This window comes from Falco peregrinus, chromosome 5, assembly GCF_023634155.1.
Source record: "Falco peregrinus isolate bFalPer1 chromosome 5, bFalPer1.pri, whole genome shotgun sequence".
Taxonomy (NCBI): Eukaryota; Metazoa; Chordata; class Aves; order Falconiformes; family Falconidae; genus Falco; species Falco peregrinus.
Window position 1 is genome coordinate 7,081,267 of NC_073725.1, and position 20,398 is coordinate 7,101,664.

At 40.3% G+C, this 20,398-nt stretch overlaps 1 protein-coding gene across 4 annotated transcripts in view; it reads right to left on the reverse strand.

The window, feature by feature from the left end:
- The window catches only part of ANKRD28 (ankyrin repeat domain 28), a 128,714-nt gene that overhangs the window by 81,102 nt on the left and 27,214 nt on the right, over positions 1 to 20,398 (reverse strand). The window contains exon 1 of one of the 4 annotated variants that reach the window (XM_005230664.4): positions 136 to 1,676. The exons of 1 other annotated variant lie outside the window; for it this stretch is intronic. In XM_005230664.4, coding sequence (XP_005230721.2) covers positions 136 to 351 — 216 coding nt within the window. In that variant the 5' untranslated portion in view covers positions 352 to 1,676. Of the gene's footprint in view, positions 1 to 135; positions 1,688 to 20,398 lie in introns of those variants that run through there. 2 more of the 4 variants (XM_013305363.3, XM_055804438.1) reach the window with 2 other exon arrangements.

Genomic DNA, 20,398 nt, shown 5'->3' on the forward strand with positions numbered 1-20,398 from the left:
TCTTTAGTATAGACAGTTTTTACCACCTTGCCTCTTTTCAGTTTCACATACATTCATGTTAATCTAGGAAAATTACTATTGGTATTTGCGACGGTATTATAAGCAGGAAATACGCCAACAAACAACATGCCTTACCAGCACGTTTCCAGAGGGCGATGGACATAAAGATACATTTTCCTGAGGTAATTTGGAAATAAACGTCGGAGAATCATCTTCTACCTCCTCCAAAACAACAATACAGACTCGACTCATTCGATCCGTTTGAGGAAGCAAAAGCAACAACAACAACAAAAAAAAAAGCCAGAAATGGTATGTTTGGAACCAGACCACAGGTACCACAACAGGGACCATAGAGGAAATACTTCCACCTGTTTCACATGCCCTCACAAAGTTGTGAGTGCTACTGCTGGTGTATTAGCATTTAAAAAAGGCCACTCCAATCCCTCCTTGCACTTCATTTTTCAGATTTAAACACCCTAAGATATTGAAGAGAATGCTGGAAAAAAGTTGGTGTTTTTAAAATAAAATTTCCCTAGGCATCGAAACCACAATAACGAAACTGTGGAACAGCAGATAAAAATATCCCAAGGTCCAATTCCATTCGAACAGCACTCACTGTCGCGCACAGCTGTCCTTTCACAAGGAAATTTGTCTTGGTTAATGTCACAACTTCCACAGCGTCCTTCTACCCCCACAGTGAAATCATTGTTGCAGAAGAAGACACCACACCGTCCTATTGAGGATGAAACAAGGAACAATTGCCCCAAGAGAGACAGCCGCAGCTATACCCACTCCTGCAAGGTCAGTTTTAAATCAACCGTCGCAGGCTTTCTGGTGACTGAAAATAAACGCGCCTTCTGATCATCCTGTCATTCTACAGCTTCCTTTCTCAATGTCAAAAACAGTCCAGCCAGAAAAACACATCTTGCTTCCAGCAGTTACTCAGGACCTGCTTAGAGAAAAATAATTCTTTCCCATGCAAGAAAAATATCTGCAACGTACAGCACGGCTGCAGTACATTTACATGCGATGAGTCAGACCACAGGGACAATGAACTCCTTGAATAATACTGCTGGTTGAATCCAGCCTCCCCAAACGACAGCAACAGAGACGGCGTTACTCTGTCAGAGACACAAGCAATGCAGAGCGTTCATTTTCCCTTCACCCGGCAGTAGCTGTGGCTTCTCCATCAGGAAACACATTAGGCAGAAATACCGCTGAGGAAAAACGCTTCAGCAAAACAAGCTAGCTACTGCACACAAAAGCTCAAATTACTGCCTTAGACTTCTTCTGCAAAAGCAGTTCATCACTCAAGTATTTCTTTTGATCACCATGTGAATACAGTTCCCATGATAGTCTTCATTTGGATTGAGGGGGAGAGGAGGAAAAAAAATAAAAAAAAAAAAAATCAGACTCCGTACATCCTCTCTGAGCCAACTTCTTTATCCGAACATCTGTCACTGTGCCAACCTGATTCTCCTCTTCAGTTAGAGCTGCTGCTTATCAGTTTTTTCTCTTGACAAATTGAATTATGCAATCAGCAGATAGCCTCGCAAAGCTTAAAAGAAGCCTGTTTGTCCGAGCCGATCATTAAAAACCCGTAGGAACAGAGCACAAACCACCGCCACGGCTGCATTCCCACCGAGCAGCAGCCTGGCGAGCAGCGACTGCAGCCTGGCAGGATGAAATGCCTAGTAATGCTCACATGTCACACTTACCAGAGAGCCCAGCCACTGCTCCCAGTGCAACTTCCTCTGGCACCAAAAAAAGGCACCTTTTTTTTTTTTTTTCTCTCCTTTTTTTTTTTTTTTTTTTTTTGGGGGGGGGGGGGGGGGGCGGGGGCAGTCTTTGCAGTTACCTCTGTGCCAGTTCTGTGACTAACGCAGCTGAAAACGTAAAAATCCTATAACTGAAGAAAGAGCGACTGTTTAATATTTTCCACTAAAAGCCGCAAAGAAATCTGGTGTACTGGCTCCGCTGACTAACAACAATTTAGGCAGTAAACAATTCCAGCATTTTAACTGCTTTCATATGGCACTGGTCAGAGCAGCAAAACAGTCCTCACTTAACTCACTGAAGACAAGAAACTCCCCACATAAATACTCCGAAAACTAAATGAAAATAAATTTCTCTTAATCGGTCCACAATTAAAAAGCTAGCTATTAATAACCAAACTCGGGATTTTTTGCAACTAGTACACCTCAGCTTGAAAAAAATTAAATTGAGTAGAATTTAAATATAATAATATATTGCATTAACATAATAATAAAAATATAATGAAGCCCTACGACTTGCTGAATAAATATTTCAGCTTGAATCTGCCTAAACGGTGCTGGCTTGTGGGTGTGTTATGTAAATGGCTTCTGTCAAAGTTGCTGGATAAGCTTCGGTGTTACAGAACAGAGGGAGGGGTTTTGTTCCTGCTGTGCAGTGTGAAGGTACTTCTAATGTCCTTCAGTAGCTGGTAAGATCAGAATTTGTCAATGGCAAACAAGTTTCTAGCTCTTCAATAAAGCATGTGCGCTCAGGTTTCACATATAAATCCAGCAGAGAGAAAGACAGGTTTAAGTGGTCTATTAAATGGTCTGGATATTAATAGACATATTGAATTCCCACCTTTGGGGAGCACAGGCAGGAAAAGCTCACATCATCACTCTTGAAATACTGTCTACGATAGCTTCACTGCAACGTAATAAACTGCTTAACACGCACCTACCGACACTTCATGCAGGTGAAGGTTTTTATAGGTGCAAAACGGTACCCTAGCCTCAGGCTCCCCAAGTTCAGGGCTGCTGGCCTGGCAAAATATAGCACCAGTTTCTGATTCACCGTGAAATTTCAGTTTCAGATTTCCCAAGTGTTCTCATTTACAGCATATGATTAACAAACATCTTCATAAATATATTCTGTTCATTATATGGAGTCCGGTTGTTTTGGAATTTCATACTTCTGGTCTTAATTATGAAAAAGCAATGGTTTGTACGCGACACTGCTTTGTTCTAGAATTTCAACCATTTATTTAAAAGAAACAACACAGATTCACATGAATACATGTGACAACTCATGTTCTTCTTGGCCACAGCAAAACCAGTTTAAATAAAAACATGACATCCTCAAGGCTCATCTACTGCAACACCCTACTGTCTGCTAAGGAACACAGCAACCACAACCTAGAAAATGTCTTGTTTTCTATTTGTGAAAAACGCCCTAAGGAATAGACACCATAGCTTACCTGCACAACTACATATTCATTAAAAAGAAAAAAAATATCAGATTTTAACTCTACAAGCAAAGTATACTGACAACATGCATACTTGGGTTTCACACTATATACACACACTTGTTAGATAATGGCTTTCTAATTAAGCCCATATGTTTAGTGTAAATGAACACTTTTCGAGAGTCAGTAAATTTATATAATAAGCAAATGCTAAGGGTTCCATATGCTTTCTTTGGAATTAACAACTGGACACGTTGCTAGATAGAGATAATGCCCAATTTAGTTCAAATTATCTGAAAGTCATCCATTTTTGACCTTTGCAATTATGCTTCAAAGTACACTTTAAAATATCAGCTAGAAATTCAAGTTATCCTAAAAGAGTATAGGACTTCACACTCATTTAATTGTGAAAATTCAGAAGAGTTAGGAGCGTTTGAGTCTACTCTGATAATTATTCTAGAAATCTTAAATATAATTAAAATAAAATTAATATAGACCATTTCCAGAAGCAAGTTAATATACTATATCTTGTCTAGCATTATCTACTTTTGAATGGTGACATTACTACGGTCAAAGAGTTAAAAGCCAATAACACGTCACAGTTTGCATTAGAAAAATAACCAACACAACTGAGTCAATATTATATTGATCCTGATAGCAACCTAAACCATATAAGTAAGCAGGAAAAAAAAACCACAGCCTACTCATGCTAGACGTGTGTGTGCAATGACTTCCATAACCAAAGAACAAACCAGTTCTAGAAACATTTAACTTTTGCTTATAATGAACTAGAACTTGGAGGTTACTTAAAAGAACAATCCTCCCCTCTCCCAGTCCCTTCAACTGGAAGTACTGCCTTCACCCCAATGCAAACACCATCTCTATCATCTCTACTTTCAACTTCAAAAAATCATCCAAGGAATCCCCTGATGTGCAAAATACATGTTTCTAATGCTACCTCACAGCTATTCTGAAAGCCAAATGCTGAAGTGCGCAATTCTACTGAAAGAAACCAAACTAAGGTTTCAGGTTTTCAGCAGATTAACTAGACTAATAACTTTCAGTGTGGGAGAAGAGATAATAGTAACAGAGAATGAAAGAGGAGTAAATTCAAGAGGATTAACTTAAGCCTCCTCTCCCCAGACTAATTTAGTAATCATAATGGGTCTTTGCAAAGGTATGAAGAAAGAACATTGCACCTCAAAAAAAAAACCTTTTCCGTTTATCTTAATAAAACTTAAAATAACTGAAGACAGCAGGCCATCAGCATCCATCTTCTCCAAATGTCACATATCTCCAGTAAGAAAGCTTATTAAATGATTAGTAGGGAAGAAGAGAGAAAATGGCCTAACTTAATAAAAGAATGCCATGTCTACTGAGGCTCAAGCTGTGATCTATCTGATAGCCTCCATAATATCTAATTGTTAGCACAGTAAGATCTCCATACTTAACTAAAATTTTAAGAAATGTGCAAGGGAGAGAAAATAAAAAGAATTTAAGTGGACAATAGCGAGGATCCCCATTTTCGTAAAAAAGCTTTTGTGTTGACATGATAGCTTTTTGCAAATAAAAAGTGTTGCAATTTTCAAATTACACTTGCCTTTCAGTAAATCAAGTTCGAAGAGTCTTTCATGGATGCATACAAAGAGAATATATTACAAGAATGCAACCTGTAGGTTAAAACGAGGATGACAGTAGCCATGTCTACACCAGACAGGAAAAACTCGAGCTCTGAATCAGCTGAAAATAGCAACCTTTTCCATAGATCTACCCTTTTCTTTAGGAACTGATGAGCAGAAGACTGTAGCAGCACTGCTGATGACACCAAAAACCTCACCGAAGCACTTTCGGTAGCAATGAACCTACCCAACACCAGATTTCCCTCTTACTGAGTCTTTTTGGGGCTCAGATTAATCCGCCTGGTTTCATTTAATATTTTGTATAATTAAAGATCTGGGAAAGGAAGGAAATTATTCTGTCAGGTTCCAGTAAAAATGAAGAAATTTAGAGCCAAGTAAGTCTTATGAACTATTTTTTAAAAAATCTGTATCAGCTCTGCAAGGTAGAGACCGAACCTATGGATTTCTTCAGAAGACAAAGATTGCTTATAACAGCTACAGCTGTAAATACATAGGCACATCCTAGCATATGCAGATTTTTATGTAATTTAGCTAGAATATTTACTAAAACGTTGCCCACATATAGACAGAGATGAGTGTTCAGCATCACCATGAATATAAGCTACAATACTTCTAGAAGCCTTGTGAGTCACTCTTCTGAACAACTCTGCTGTTTCCTCCCCACTCCTGAGGGAATGAGGTGGAGTCAGGAAAGAGAACAGTCTAAAGCAACAAGAAATTACTACCTTTCTTCCTAATTTTGCTCTGCTTATTCCCAAGCATACGCACAGCTGGGATACAGAAAAGGAGAGTAGTTTTAACCACCAGACTCCACATTTCTGCTTCCAAGGACAAAAAAAATAGCCTCACTTGCACCTCCTGGATACCACAGGCAGTTACTTCTTTTTCTCATGCAAGTAATATAGCCTCTATTAACCTACAGACCTGTTTTATGTAGTCATGTATTTTCTTTGAATTAAGGCTTTGCCGTTAATAAAATCCAGTAACTGAATAGTCACCTCAACAAAAATTGAGACACACGAGACTATGAAAAATAGTCCAGCATTCATTCTAACTTTTCTCTATTGGAGCAGCATGAGAAAAATCAATCATGCAAAATGTCTATTTGTGACTGAGATGTAAACTTAATTTGTATACTTAGTCGAATTTTAACCTTTTAAAACTACTTCAGAAGTATCACCTGATCAAAAAGCAATAAAGTGTCTTACAAGTTTTAAGTCTACTAAGCAATTTTTTTCTTTAACACTTCTTGGACATTTTATGCATCTGAACAATATCACGATAGAGAAAATCTCAGTTGAAGCACCTCACAACCACCATAGTACAAGATAAATCATTACCTTTAAAAAAAACTTCTCTGATACCCAAAATATAGTTTAGCAATCAAAAAAAAAAAAAAAAAAAAAAAAATCAGAACTGAGCACAGACATTCCTAAAAACCAGAAAAGCAGAGTCCTATTTTTCTTCAAAGAAAGTGGAAATCTGAGGGAACAGCATCTTCCCTCACGATCTTCTAGCTAGAATGTCACCCACGACACCTCCCTTTTTACTAAGACCAGATTTAACTTCACTGGCAGGAGTCTTCTTTTTGTGTTCTTTTAGCGTACAAGCCTGTAATCAAAATCAACAAGCCGTTCTTACACTAACAAACAGTACATAAGAGAAGTCCTCCAGTCTGTCTGACTTCAGATTCTCAAGGTACTTTATTATAAAAAAATGTATGTGGTCTGGCTGGAGGCTCTTATTGATTCATCAGCTGCATCTAACAGCAGCCACCTCCCTGTCTTTTGACCAAAATGGAAGACAGCTATTACACCTAACAGCTTTCCTAAATAACAACGATACAAGTCTGACAGTGGCATTGTCAGTCTTATGAAATTAACTAGAAAAAACAATTCCTGTTTCAGGGGAGACCACAAAAAGATGCATCCATCCACATATGGTGTTATGGAGAGTTAAGGTAAGTCTGCATACACGAAGACAGATAAATAGATGTGGACAGACTACTTTAGGTAGTGTGGTGTGGGTTTCTGACAGAAAACAGGTTGGTTTTAAAGCAACTTTTCTTTTGGGGAGAAGTTAAGTGACAGAATACAACGACCTCTGTGGGAAAACGGAGGAGAGATCTCAATATATCAGCTCAGTCACAGAGAGAAGCAGGCAAAACACTTCAGCTTTTGTTAAACCCACACAAACCCGTAAGTATTAGCTGTATAGTTACGATTTTTTTGCAAGGATGACAGCTTTTAAAAGAAAGGGAGTTTAATATGAAAAGCACAGCCCACAGATTGGTTACATGTATTTTCACCTGTTGGCAGAGCAAAGGCAGAAAAGCCACTGATAGCAGCAATACTTCTGGCCTCCCCAGTTCCTTCCAGCTCAGACCATGTCCACAGTCAGTTTTGTTTTCTGGCGCTGAAAACAGCATCAATTACAACAATAGCCACAGTATCCGTCCAGGGATAATTACTGAAGGCAGCAATTTCAGCTGTGCACACCAGCTCTAAAAGCAGAGCTGAAGGAAACAAAAATCAAAAGCTCGGTCTCAGCAGCCCCTGTTTGCTCTTCCACATATCAACTGTCCTCTCCCAGCACTACCCAGCCAGTTGCTGGGAGGTGAGACTGGACAGGAACGCAACAATAGCAGAGCAAAAATAACCACGCAGAGACACTGGAAGACATCAACCCACTGTCACAGCTGGCGCTGACAGCCTGATGCTTCAGGAAGCGATGCTGTTACGTCTTTCCAAGGAGAAGAAACAGATGAAGGTAACTTAGCTGGAGCAAATGAATGACTGCAGAACTCCTAATCTTAGTTTTGTATCATCTATCACGTTGCTTTGAAAGTGTTTATACCAATAGTGCACACACTCTTATGAATTAATTAAAAACATGATCCTACTAAATTTTATTAGGGCAGCTGGTAAAACAACTAAGCTTTCCTTTGGGCATATGGGTGCATGCATATACCAAGAAGAGTTAGTACATCTCCTTTAATCTGTTTTTCTACTGATACAGAGTCACGCTCTAAAGATGAGCACAGGAACTGCTGATTTTATGTATTTCCCCCTTGAACACTTCTTCCTGCGATACTGCTTCTGCACAGAAAACAGAATCAAGCTCATCACTTATTACAGAAGAACCTAACGACATCACAAAAGGTCAACATAACATCATCTTATTTTCACCAAACAAAAGGCTTGCTTCTCCCTGTTCAGTAGGTACTCCAGGGCTTGCAAATGCAGTGGATGGTCTGGGCTTCAAGGACAGATGCCATAATGCACAAGCCCACCACAGGCCTCTCAGAGGCTGCATATCCTTGAACATCAGTAGGTCTCCTTGGGGGTTTCTGAAGTATGGCATAACAGACTGCACAGCTCCTCATTCTGATGCACAGAAACCAATTCCCTACGCCTGTATCCTAAGGAAAAGAAGCAATTCTCACCTACCAGCTGCTTCATCAAAAAACCCTCAAAACCAACAAACCTGAGTGTGATCTTTCATTGTTATGTGGGAAAAGAACAGGTTTCAACTTCCCCGGATTCGGAAGCTCTTTTAGTTTGGTGGTGGTGTTTTTTTTAAACAAACTGCTGGTTTTCCAGCAGATGATTAGGAACGCATTACGTTTGGGTTTGGTCTGTAGGGCCAGGCAGCTTCCCCAGTGGGGCTCATTTAGCTGTATGGACTACAAGACAATAACATTTATCCTCACTTTGCTTTTTTCCTAACTTTTGTTTCTTTTGCTGAAGGCTGGAAACCTCCTTAAAGGAAAGGCAGCACAACGCAACACACCCAGATTCAGCACTGGACAGTGCTGGTGTTGAGATGGAAAATTAGGGAATTCTAACTGGAGCCAAGAAACTTGGAATAAAGTTTATCATTTCCTCATTAAAACTCTGCTGGACTGCCATATTGTTGAGCTTCTGAGGAAGCAAATAGTAGTCAGGTAGATTTCTAGAAACGAGAGTTGCTCTGCTGCCTGTGACAAGTGACCAAACTGATTCTATCACTAGCTCCACTCTAAATGAGACATAAAAGCTGTCATTGCAGCATGTTTGATGAGCTCGGGATGACAGACAGATCAGTTACTTCTTTCCAAGTCACATCAAGGTTATTCCTCCCAAAACCATTCTTTAGCACAAATGTGCCATTCTCCTCCTTTTTCCCTTCTCTCCTCCCTATTCATCAGTTACCTAATTTTTCTCAGCACTGTTTCAGTTACACTGGAGTATGCATCACCTTTGAGTTGTGCTCCAAGTTATGCAGAAAGACCAAAACAGACCTGAATTTGACCAAGAGCATATGAAACTACAGAAGAAATTCGGGTTCATACCAGGCGTTTTCATTTTAGCAGATAAAAAAAGGTAACAGGTAGCCACATAAAAATATAACACAAATCTTAGTGTTCTACGAGACCTTCCACAATCCTGAAAAGTGATTCTCATGACCGAATTTTTATCCTACATCACTTACAGAATTTAGGCAGAAAAGCCAAGTGACTTATACCAGTCAGCAGAGGGCTTTCACAGTTTTATGTCACCAACCACATGAATCCTCGTGGGTAAGTTGCCATGGTTACGAAATGTTTGCTTTTTTATGTTTGTCTGAAATTCCTATGGAATTCCCAACCGCTGCTGGTTTTGGCCGTATGGGAGTGCTCCACCAACATTTAGGAACTTGAGTCAGAAACGCATACTGCTTCCACTCAGACTGTTATCTGGGAAACACTAAAAAAATGAGTCATACCATTTTGAGCCATGGAAGGGAGGAAACAAACATCACATTCAACTATTTAAAACCTTCAGTGATGACTCACAACAGCTTAGGACATCCTATTTCCAAATCTGCTGCTTTTCTCAAGTAACAAATTGCTGTAGACTATTGAAGAAAATAAGCTGTTGACTATTCAAGAAAATAAACAAGACTGATCTGCTTTCAACAAAACCCATTTGACTATTAAAGAAAGAATAAAAGGGGAAGGGTTTAGGTTTTGTTTGTTGGGGGTTTTTTGGGTTTTTTTTGTTTGGGGAGGACAAAAGAAACACAAAACCCAAGAAGCTCAGTGGGTCTTATCTCTGTAGGCCAAAGTCAGAAAGCCCACCAACTCCCAACTGATAATTATGCCCATTTAAGTTTGATTTCAGCTGTATTTGCAAAAATCAGCTTGAAAATTTTGCTAAAGTAAGTCCATTACCTGTCTTGTTTCAGCTGTATTACCAGGGTTTCATCTTAGCCTATGTTTTGTTTGGACTCACACAACTGTGTGATTTCAAGAGCCAGTACTAACAAAATGTTAATCCAGCCACAGGGGCAACAAGATATAACCAATTAAGAGTGAGGAATAATGAATACCCTGTGAAAAGCTAAGAATGGAGCACAGCAACACATCCAAAAAAGTGTTACACAGCACCCGTTGGCCTCTGTTGATTAAATGACCATGAGAGCAAGCAGCAAGGGTAGGACCAAGGAAGGAAAACACACCTAAGCAGGAGTATATATATTTATATAATATATAAACTGCTTTTGCCCTACCAAAAGGGCACTTTGCATGGAAGCAATTCCTATCTAAACACTTCCCAAGTCTGGCCATCTTTGGGAAGGAAAGTTAAACTAGCTTTGGATGTCTGTCTGCTATTCACTCATAAGCATAACGTGCTGATAAAAATAAAAGAACTAAAGAAGCATTATCATGAGGAAACACCAGAACAACAGAGCGATAGCAGCAAATATTTTCTCAGAAGACCACATGATTTCTGCTGTCCAAAACATAGATCTGCCTTTGTCAACAAGAAAAGGGACAATAAAATCTACTCCTTCAGAACACCTAGTCTCCATTTTTGTTGTTACTGAAACTCTCCTAGTAGACCAAGTTTTGGAAGGCAGTAATACTGGAGGGAGGAAGAGGCTGAAATACTAAAATAGCTCCAAAAGTCTCAGCCTTCAGAAAAAACAAAACAAAACACCAAAATTGTTGCCTTTAGAAGTTTCTGTTCAGATTTTCCTACTCATTAGTCATGTGATGGTACAATCTGCCTAAGCCCAGGCTCCCCGCTCCCTGTCCCACCCAAGGAAAAGTGTTGTTGTGGGGGCTGGGGAGTTTGGTGGTGATGTTTTTTTCCCCAGGATGGGGTTTGGCAGGGGCTGATCCTGATTACATTGATTAATTTTCCTTAGAAGATTTGGAAGTTTTATTTTAAAGATTTTTGAAATTAGATTCTCGCTTGCAGATGAGTTACGAGTTGAAACAAAATGCTAAGTATTTAACTAGTATAATGCTAAAGATGCATACAACATTCCTAGCAGCACAATACTTTTAATACAGTTTTTTGTAGATATGAATAGACTGCAACCACAGAAGCCACAGTTCAGCCAGCCTGCTCACATGTGGGATTTTGTTTCCATACATACCAGGGACACAAAATACTATATGCAAGTGAGCAAAATGAATTCTAGTTGCTATGGATACGACCACATTATGTATTTTATCTCTCTTCAGTATGTAAACACTCAACATCACTGTATATGAAGTACTCTGATTCTCTTAAAACAGCGCGGGTCAATAGCTGCCTCGATATCAGAATTTGCTGTCTGGGGGAAGGTAAGTTTCCTGGAAGTTTTTAGGAACCCCTTACACTGCCCTTGTGTCCAAGAAAGAGCTCCCTTCTATCAACTGGAAACACTCTGGAAAATAGCCACGTACACACACACGCACACTATTATGGGATGAAAGTGCTCATCTTCTGCAACTCCAGCATGGATGACTTTTCCGAAAAACTGACCAAGGAGAAACACGGGAAAAGTCAAGAATCTTACCAGGCTGCTTCAAACCTTACAAAGAGTATTCCCCTTGACTCCCACCAGGGCTCTTACACATCCCTTCAGGATAAGAGCACGTAAGCAACTTCTATTCTTAGAAGTTACTTTTCCTATCAATTTCTTAATTCTGTTATTTAGAAGATTAAAAAGCTGAGCAGTCAATTACTGAATTAAATTTCACAAAATATAGCAAAGTATTAATTTAGAACACTAATTCAAGTTTTACCAGCCTAGAAACTTGTTTGTTTGGGGGTTTGGGTGTTGGTTGGGGTTTTTTTTGAAGTGACATCTGAGGAAGTGGATGAGTCTGGTTTTAACTGCTGACCGTCGGAGACACTCTTCACTCCTTCCTTCCCCACATGATCCTTCACATTCACATCCCTTTCCTGAGCCAGCACAGGCACCTGTGTGATTCAGCTGCTCTCATTCAGGTCTTTTGCTGGTGAATTACTGGAGTCAGCTCACCATGGGCTGACAACTGACACAGAAGCAGTGGGAGCACTCAAACTGTTCGCTGTGACAGAAAAAGTTGCAATTGCTTTGCAAAACCACACCCGTAAGCTGAGCTCCCTTCATCATAGATGTATCAGAACTACTTCATTCCTTGTATTTTCCTTAAAATACCTCAAACCGGCCTTCTTGACACCTAAACTTTTCCAGACTTTGACACTATTACAACCAAGTGTATCACTCATGAAATTCTTTCCATTACACAAAAACTTACTTACGTGAAGAACTCAAGTTCTTCTTCAATGATTCATTATATTGATTACTCACACCAAGTTTCTTTGAAAAAAAAATTATTTCACAACACAGACAGAAATGTCACAATTATGTTAATCAAACTGCCTCTACAATATTAACAATATTTATACAGCATGTTGCAGTAAGAAGGGGCTGGAGAATTTTAGGGTCCAGATTTTAAAAAACGCACACAAAAACAATTATGCATTCAGAATCCATGTGTGAACAATTTGTGTATTACCATGCAAGCACAACAAGGTAGTTACAACTTTACAAAATCATCCATACGTGATTTACAAGTCAAACTTGTGGCTTGGTTTTTTTCAAATAGGGACTATTTTGGGGTTCACTTCTTCCAAAATCTTCCTAACGCTGGCTTCTATCAGTGATAGAAGATGTGACAGAAGATATCACAGTGATAGAAGATATCTATCAGTGATAGAAGATTCTATTAAGATGACACTGTCCCTGTTTCAGCTGGGATAGTTTTCTTCCCAGTAGCTGGTGCAGGGCTGTGTTTTGGCGCTGGTGTGAGAGCAGCACCGACAGCACATGGATGGGTTTGGTTGCTGCTGGGGGATGTTTATACCAAATCAAGGACTTTTCAGTTCCCTGGGCCCTGCCAGCGAGAGGGCTGGAGGGACACGGGAAATGGGGAGGGGACACAGCCAGGGCAGCTGACCCGAACCAGCCAAAGGGATATTCCGTACCATATGGCATCACGCGGAGTACATAAACTGGGGGAAGAAGGAGGAAGGGGGGACATTTGGCATTATGGCGTTTGGCTTCCCAAGTAACCGCTGCACGTGATGGAGCTCGGCTTTCCTGGGGATTGGCTGGACACCCGCCTGCCCATGGACAGTGGCGAATGAGTTCCTTGTATTGCTTTGCTTGCGTGCACGGCTTCTGCTTTACTTATTAAATTGTTCTTATCTCAACACTTGAGTTTTACATTCCTTTCCAATTCTCCTCCCCATCCCTCTGGGTGAAGGGGAGTGGGCAAGCGGCTGCGTGGGGCTTAGTTGCCAGCCAGGGTTAAACCACAGCAGTCATTTTTGATGTCCAACGTGGGGCTCGAAGGGTTCAAGATAACAACAGATTTGATCAGAATGTGCTAGAACAAATTTATACCTGTTATTGCTGTTTAGCTATTAAGGGCCAGGCTTCTGTGCTTACCATGGGGCTTGCTTGCCTCACTGTAAATTAGACTCTAGTGCTCATTAGTGGCTCCTCCTTGCTTTCGCTGCCTGCTGTACCACTGCACTGCTTATCATCTCACTGTGCCGTGCCCGGGAACATTTTGGTAACAGCAATGGCAATGCACCTGGACTGGCAGGTGGCCAGGGCATCGCTGCTGTACTGGAGAGGCTGGAACTCCAGTGTGAACTTAAGTCAAAGGGACTGTGTGACCTGTGGATGAGTCCACGTGGGAGCTGGACACCCCAAAGCACCTGTGGCCATGAATAAGTCCATGTCCAAACAGGTATATCTCAGAGCATCTACGGCCATGGTTATGTCTGTGCTGCAGCAGGTATGCCTCTGAAGGAATTGTGGCCCAAGGACAAGTCCATGTTGGAGAAGGTACACCTTGAAGCATCTGTGGCTGTGGGTAAGTCTATGCTGCAGCAGGTACAGCTTGAAGCATCAGTGGTTGTGCATAAGGTCATGCTGCAGCACCTCAAAGCACGTGGTCATGGATAAGCCCACGACAGAGCAGGTACAGCCCTGGAGGGATTGTGGCCAGGGATAAGGCCATGCGGGAGCAGATTTACTTCTGAAGGAACTGTGGCTGTGGGTAAGGCCACATTGGAGCAGGTCTATGGTCACGGCTCATGGATAAGGCCATGCTGGAACAGGTGCACCCTGAAGTGCTGTGGCTGTGGATGAGTCTATGCCACAGCAGGTATGCCCTGGAGAGATCGTGGCTCGTAGCTGAGGCTCCACTAGGAGCAGGTACAACCCTGAGGGACTGCAGTCTCTGGGTAAGTCCAAGCCGGACCAGGGGTAAGAGCAGAGTTCACTGCACTATTAAACCCTATGGGCTGGTCCAAAGGGACCAGGGGTGGAGACTGTAATGGGTATACCTTTAAATTGTTGTAACCCGTGATCTGAGTTTCATGTTATATGAATAACTACAGCAGGAACCACTGGAGGACAAGCCTTACAAGAAGCAATGCGGGTGCAGCAGTGACCCAACCTGAGCTGGCTTTGATGCCCGATAACCCTATACAACACACAACCTCTCTTCTCCTGGGTGACCACCATAAGAGATCGTGTTCATGGACTAAATGAACTCAATGGACATTTTGTGGACATCTGTGGACATTTTTACAGGGGTGGTCCATAGGCTAGGGCAATGATGTCTGTGTATTATATCAAATGATGGGAAGAGGGGTTGTGATTAATGAGGTTGTACTGGAAAGCGTGGCATGACATAAATGGTATGGAATAAGAGGTGGATACTGTCCTGGTTTCAGCTGGGACAGAGTTAGTTTTCTTCTTAGTAGCTGGTGCAGGGCTGTGTTTTGGTGCTGGTGTGAGAGCAGTGCCGACAGCACACGGATGGGTTTGGTTGCTGCTGGGGGATGTTTATACCAAATCAAGGACTTTTCAGTTCCCTGGGCCCTGCCAGCGAGAGGGCTGGAGGGACACGGGAAATGGGGAGGGGACACAGCCAGGGCAGCTGACCCGAACCAGCCAAAGGGATATTCCGTACCATATGGCATCAGGCTGAGTACATAAACTGGGGGAAGAAGGAGGAAGGGGGGACATTTGGCATTATGGCGTTTGTCTTCCTGAGTAACCGTTAGGTGTGCTGGAGCCCGGCTCTCCTGGGGATGGCCGAACACCTGCCTGCCCATGGGCAGTGGTAAATGAATTCCTTGTTTTGCTTTGTTTGCATGCATGGCTTTTGCTTTACTTATTAAATTGTTCTTATCTCAACACTCGAGTTTTACATTCCTTTCCAATTCTCCTCCCCATCCCCTTTGGGCAAGGGGGTGAGTGAGCAAGTGGTGGTGTGCTTGGTTAAACCACGACAGACACCTAGAGGAGAACTTGTGAATTCTAGCATTCCTAAAAGCCAGCAAAATGCTTTAAGAGAAGTACTTACAAAATAGAATCGAAAAAGATGGTATCAAAACAGAATACATAATACATGTGAGCAGTAAATCATTTACAACATTAGGGAAATTAACTTCCACATACCCTTGCCTCTAAAAATCCACATACTTAGGCATCTTCAAATCTACAAATAACCAAATCTCATTCAAAGAACACAAGGGTAATGAAAAGGTAAAGTATTTACTCAAGTTTTTGCAGAAATGAGGCCACAAAACTTCTTGTATTCAATTGTTGTCTACTGCTTTTTGGCAAGGTAACTTCTACTTTATAAAAGCATTATAATAAGTCAAAACCCAGGTCTCTATAAAATATAAGTATATGGAGTTTTATGAATACGTTAGTAATACTCCAACATTTAGTAAAAAAAAGTCAAGAATTTTCTTTAGAATATTCCTATTTGTTTACATCTTATGTACCAAGCTGTGCAAAGTCTTCCCCAGAAAACTGCCAATGCAACCAGCCTGCTCAAAATGTATGACAATCAAGAGAGAAGATCACTGAACTCAAATTTTGCAAACCATAGCAAAATCTAGAAACCCATCAATGAACTTACCTTGTTTAAAAACACCACACAATTATGAAAATGCAACCTTTAAGTTACACAGATAGATGTTTTTGGAGTCTTGACCCAGCTGTTGTTGCCTTCTCTCCCACAAACAATTTCACACTCCAGGCAATAAAGGCAACTAATTATCTTTTCAGAATCAAGTGCTGATCTCCCAAGTTCCTTCTTGGATATACACTGACACCTCATGGTCTTTTTTTTTTTTAGCTACTTACTCATCCTTAGTTTTGTTTTTCTCTCCGTTTTTAAAACTCTGAACACTTTTTGTTGTTGTTGTTAAGTGTCATGTTGTCCTTTTTAGAAATGTATGGGACATTATCTGATCTACTGCTAATTTTCTCTTAATAAAAAACTATTCAGCATTCATTTTGGATGAGCAGTGGGGTGTGTCCCCCAAACACTGAACCATGAAACAGAAAGAAAAGGTACCTCTCTCCAGCTTCAGTCCATCCAAACTGCAGAGAAGCAACCACAGAGCCTGAAACTCCTTGCAGAACAGACAGACCAGGAAGAAAAACAGGACAAATGTCATACACGGAATGAACATTTGGAAATGTTATTCCACAGATGACAGAAACTAGCTCTGAACAATTTTCTGGGGCTACACAGAAGCCCTTTACTCTTTGAAGTCCATGAAAGCCTTCACAGTTATACACATGATTACATAAGAATATTAAGAAAATTCACCATTTCCAGTTCAACTTCTGGCAAAATAGCAATAAGCTTTATTTAGCACTGTTGTACCATAGAGAACAAAGGGCAAAGGCAAGGTTCCTCCCAGATTCTCATTCTGGAATAGAAGTGTGCTACCTTTCACTTTTCTCAACAGGCTGTCTAGGATATATGAAAGAAAGTTCTGCTCTTTCTTCTTTCTTGACTGAGACAGGAGAACAAAAAACACTTCCCAAAACACCCACACACCAAGGAAAAAGTCTGTGGCAATCTATGTAAAAAGTCACACATCATATATCTCAAACTGATAAACTGACAAAATACACCTTGCTAAATAAAACTATGAAGTCCTCAACAGTGAAAAATAAAAGAGTAACAGCAATATAATAGGCCTATAATGCTTATTTGTTAGGGGTATTAGCAGACTTTTCTAAAATACTGTAGAGCTAATTTAATTATGATATCCATGAAATATTAACATGCAGGGGGAAAACCTCATTCTTTTAAAATATTTATCTTTACCTGAATATGCAAGACAAAGCCACTTAAAGGATATTATTAGTTCTTAAAAATGAAAAGAAGCTCCATTGTGTCATATCTTTAGAGGTGCTGCTTCGAATTTCTTGATCTTGTAAAAATGAACACTTGAATGTTGTTTTCTGAAGTATTTATAGCATTCCTGAGCACAGTATTTAAATACTATTTTGGCAAATCTGTGAGCCACTGTGTTTTTTGTGAAATAAAACTATTAAAAACAAATGCAAGGAAAAAAGCGCCTTTACCTCATCTCTTTTCCATGCCTAAGGGAAGGGTAAAAGATTCTCAACTATTTATTTAATACAAGCTTTGTTTCACATTTCTTTTGAAGCGGAATTCACATAGCGTGAAAAACAAATCAAGAAGAACAAAAAGATTCACTTTCAATGTCAGAGAAGCATCCCATCAACTCCTTGTCCCACAGGGCTCCTGGCTTTAACAGAGATAGAACAAGCAAACTGCCAGTCAGCATATTTTCCCAACACATGCCCTCCCACCCCAGCCAAAAAGCAGCAGCTGGTAAATTCCATTCACTGTGGAAGAGAGTGTATTTTTCAGACATTACTACCACCATCTGGTCAACAACAAGGGAAATATCACACCTATTCTCATTTATAAAAGATTATAATTAGGTCATCTTGGAGGTACACACTTGGGAAAAAATCCGATGCAACACACTGAAAGCTAAAGCTTATTTTGCTCCACACATAGATACTAAAGAGCTGCTAGCAACATCCGCAGAAACAGTAGACCATAACGCCGTAAGCATCCAGCTTTTTAACTCAGCCAAACTTCAGACTCAGATTTTTTGCATCAGGTGCCAGAATTAGTTAAGGGGTGCGTGAGTGTGTAGAAATAAAACCAAAACATCAGCTATTACTAAAATAAGAGGTAAAACAAATTGTACCTTCATCAACACTTCATTCAACCCACACTTACAGCAATTTAATCATTTAATAGCACCACACTGTTTTGTAGCTGGTCCATGAAATTTTAAAAGGTCAGAGAAACGTGCACCGTTCTGGTACCCATTACACACTAATAATGCATTTACGTTTTGTGGTTTTATTACTATTGGGCTGTCAAAATCAGTCCAAACTTCCTTGAGTTCAAGTCTCTTATTTGTATGCTACAAATGTTTTCAGATAGCTTGTAGCTGTCTGGCAACCCAGTTTTCTGAATAATTTAAAGAAAAAAATAACCAAAAGAACAATTTCCAGCCATAATCAATTCCCATAACCTGTAAAAGGTGGAGTAGTAAGCTCTGTCCAAAAACTAATTACTCATCCCTCAATACATGCAGGTTTGGGAAATATTTTAGCTGGCACTGTACTTCTAAATAAGGATGTGCATCACCTTCGTATTTACACAAGAGCGAAAAACAAGGTATATCAGCAACCATGGCTTTCACTTTCCTAATTAAACCACTATTGACAATTTCTCTTTACAGCCGCTCCATCCTGCGGACAGACATAAGGAGGAGAGACAGAAATCAGCACTTCTCCCTACCACGCTGGAAGTCAAGACACTTTCCCCCAATAGTCTGATTTGCACTTAAACTGTTCCAGTTTGATTTCTGTCCCGAGCATGTCAGGTGAGGAAAAAACCCCAACACACACATAAAACTGGGAAAGATCAGATGAGGAGACAGGTCTGCAACCTGAAGCTTCACACAGGCTCCAACTCCTGCCAAATTATGGGAGACATCTACACCACAAAGCAGCCTGGCCTCCAGATTCCTAACACATGAGATTGAGGAACTAAGAGAAGCTGCAGCTCTTCAAAATTGTAAAAATTCAACTCGTATCAGCAATACAAAACAGAACCCACTTGATTATTACATTTAACTAGGGAGATTTAACAGGATAATTAAAGAGGTATAACATTCACTTGACAACACAGGGAAAGAGATCAATGGAACTCCTTGGGGAAAATGAAAGAAAGTCAGGTTCTTTGGGGCACTTCAACAATGCTACGAAGTTTTACTACTGGAAAACAGTGGAAATACAGCCACCTTTCTCCCTGTGAGGATCAACTTAAAGCATACCCCTCAGAAAGGTAGAAAGTGTCTTACAAATGAAACCCCACTGGTCACAGTACAGTACCAAATCAGCATGCAAAAGCTGACTGCAGAGACTGGTGGGAGGAGGCATAGACAGGTTCTGCAAATCTCAGTATGTTCCCTACTAAAGGATACCTATTTCTTAATCGAATTTCACTTCTGAATCAATAAACTGAAGCATCTTTGAGTGTAGAGTTTTTTCCTGGTTCTATTTTTTTGTGGTTTGGTTTAGTTTGTTTTAAGGTCAGTACCTCTTTTTGTTTGTTTGCTTAAATATCAACAAAGTGGTTCAGATTGCAGAAGAAAAAAAACCATGTCACTCAAGCTAGCTTTCACCTGGAAATTGATTCAACTGCATGTTAGGAACTTCATCTATATTCAAGTAGGTATCGATACAGATTTTATCCATACTTGGCAAGCAGTTTACCTTGAATTTTAGCAGTAAAAAGCAGTTGTACAGCTTCTTAGTGACAATTAAGGTTTATAAGGGGGCCAGGACAAAAAAAAATGCAACCAAACAAGAAAAAACTCCACAGCACCAATACAAATCCTAATGCTTAATCATTAGGTTACTAGGCCCAACTTTATATCCAAAATTCACAACTCTCTGGGGCAAGCAGATATAAAGAGATTTAACAAGGTACACCTCCTCATATATATAGAATGTTTTTATAGCTTTGTCTGTTACAAATATCTTATTAATAGATATATAATTCTATATATAGAGAGGAGGCTTTTGAAAGTATCAGCCACAGCCCATAATAAACAGGTACATAAACTGAACAGCTTGGGGGGCTTGTTCCAATCAAGATCTGAAAGAGTTCTGCGTGCCATTTCTCTCCTGATGCCAAGCATGAGTTCAACTATATGTCAAGAATTTCACCTGAATAAAATTTACCTTGAAAACCTGAAAGAGATGTCATCATCCTAACCATATACAAGTATCAGGAACCAAACACCTCTGCGCAAATCACAGCGGCTACAGAAACATTCAGACAACACAAGAGTACGGTGGAACC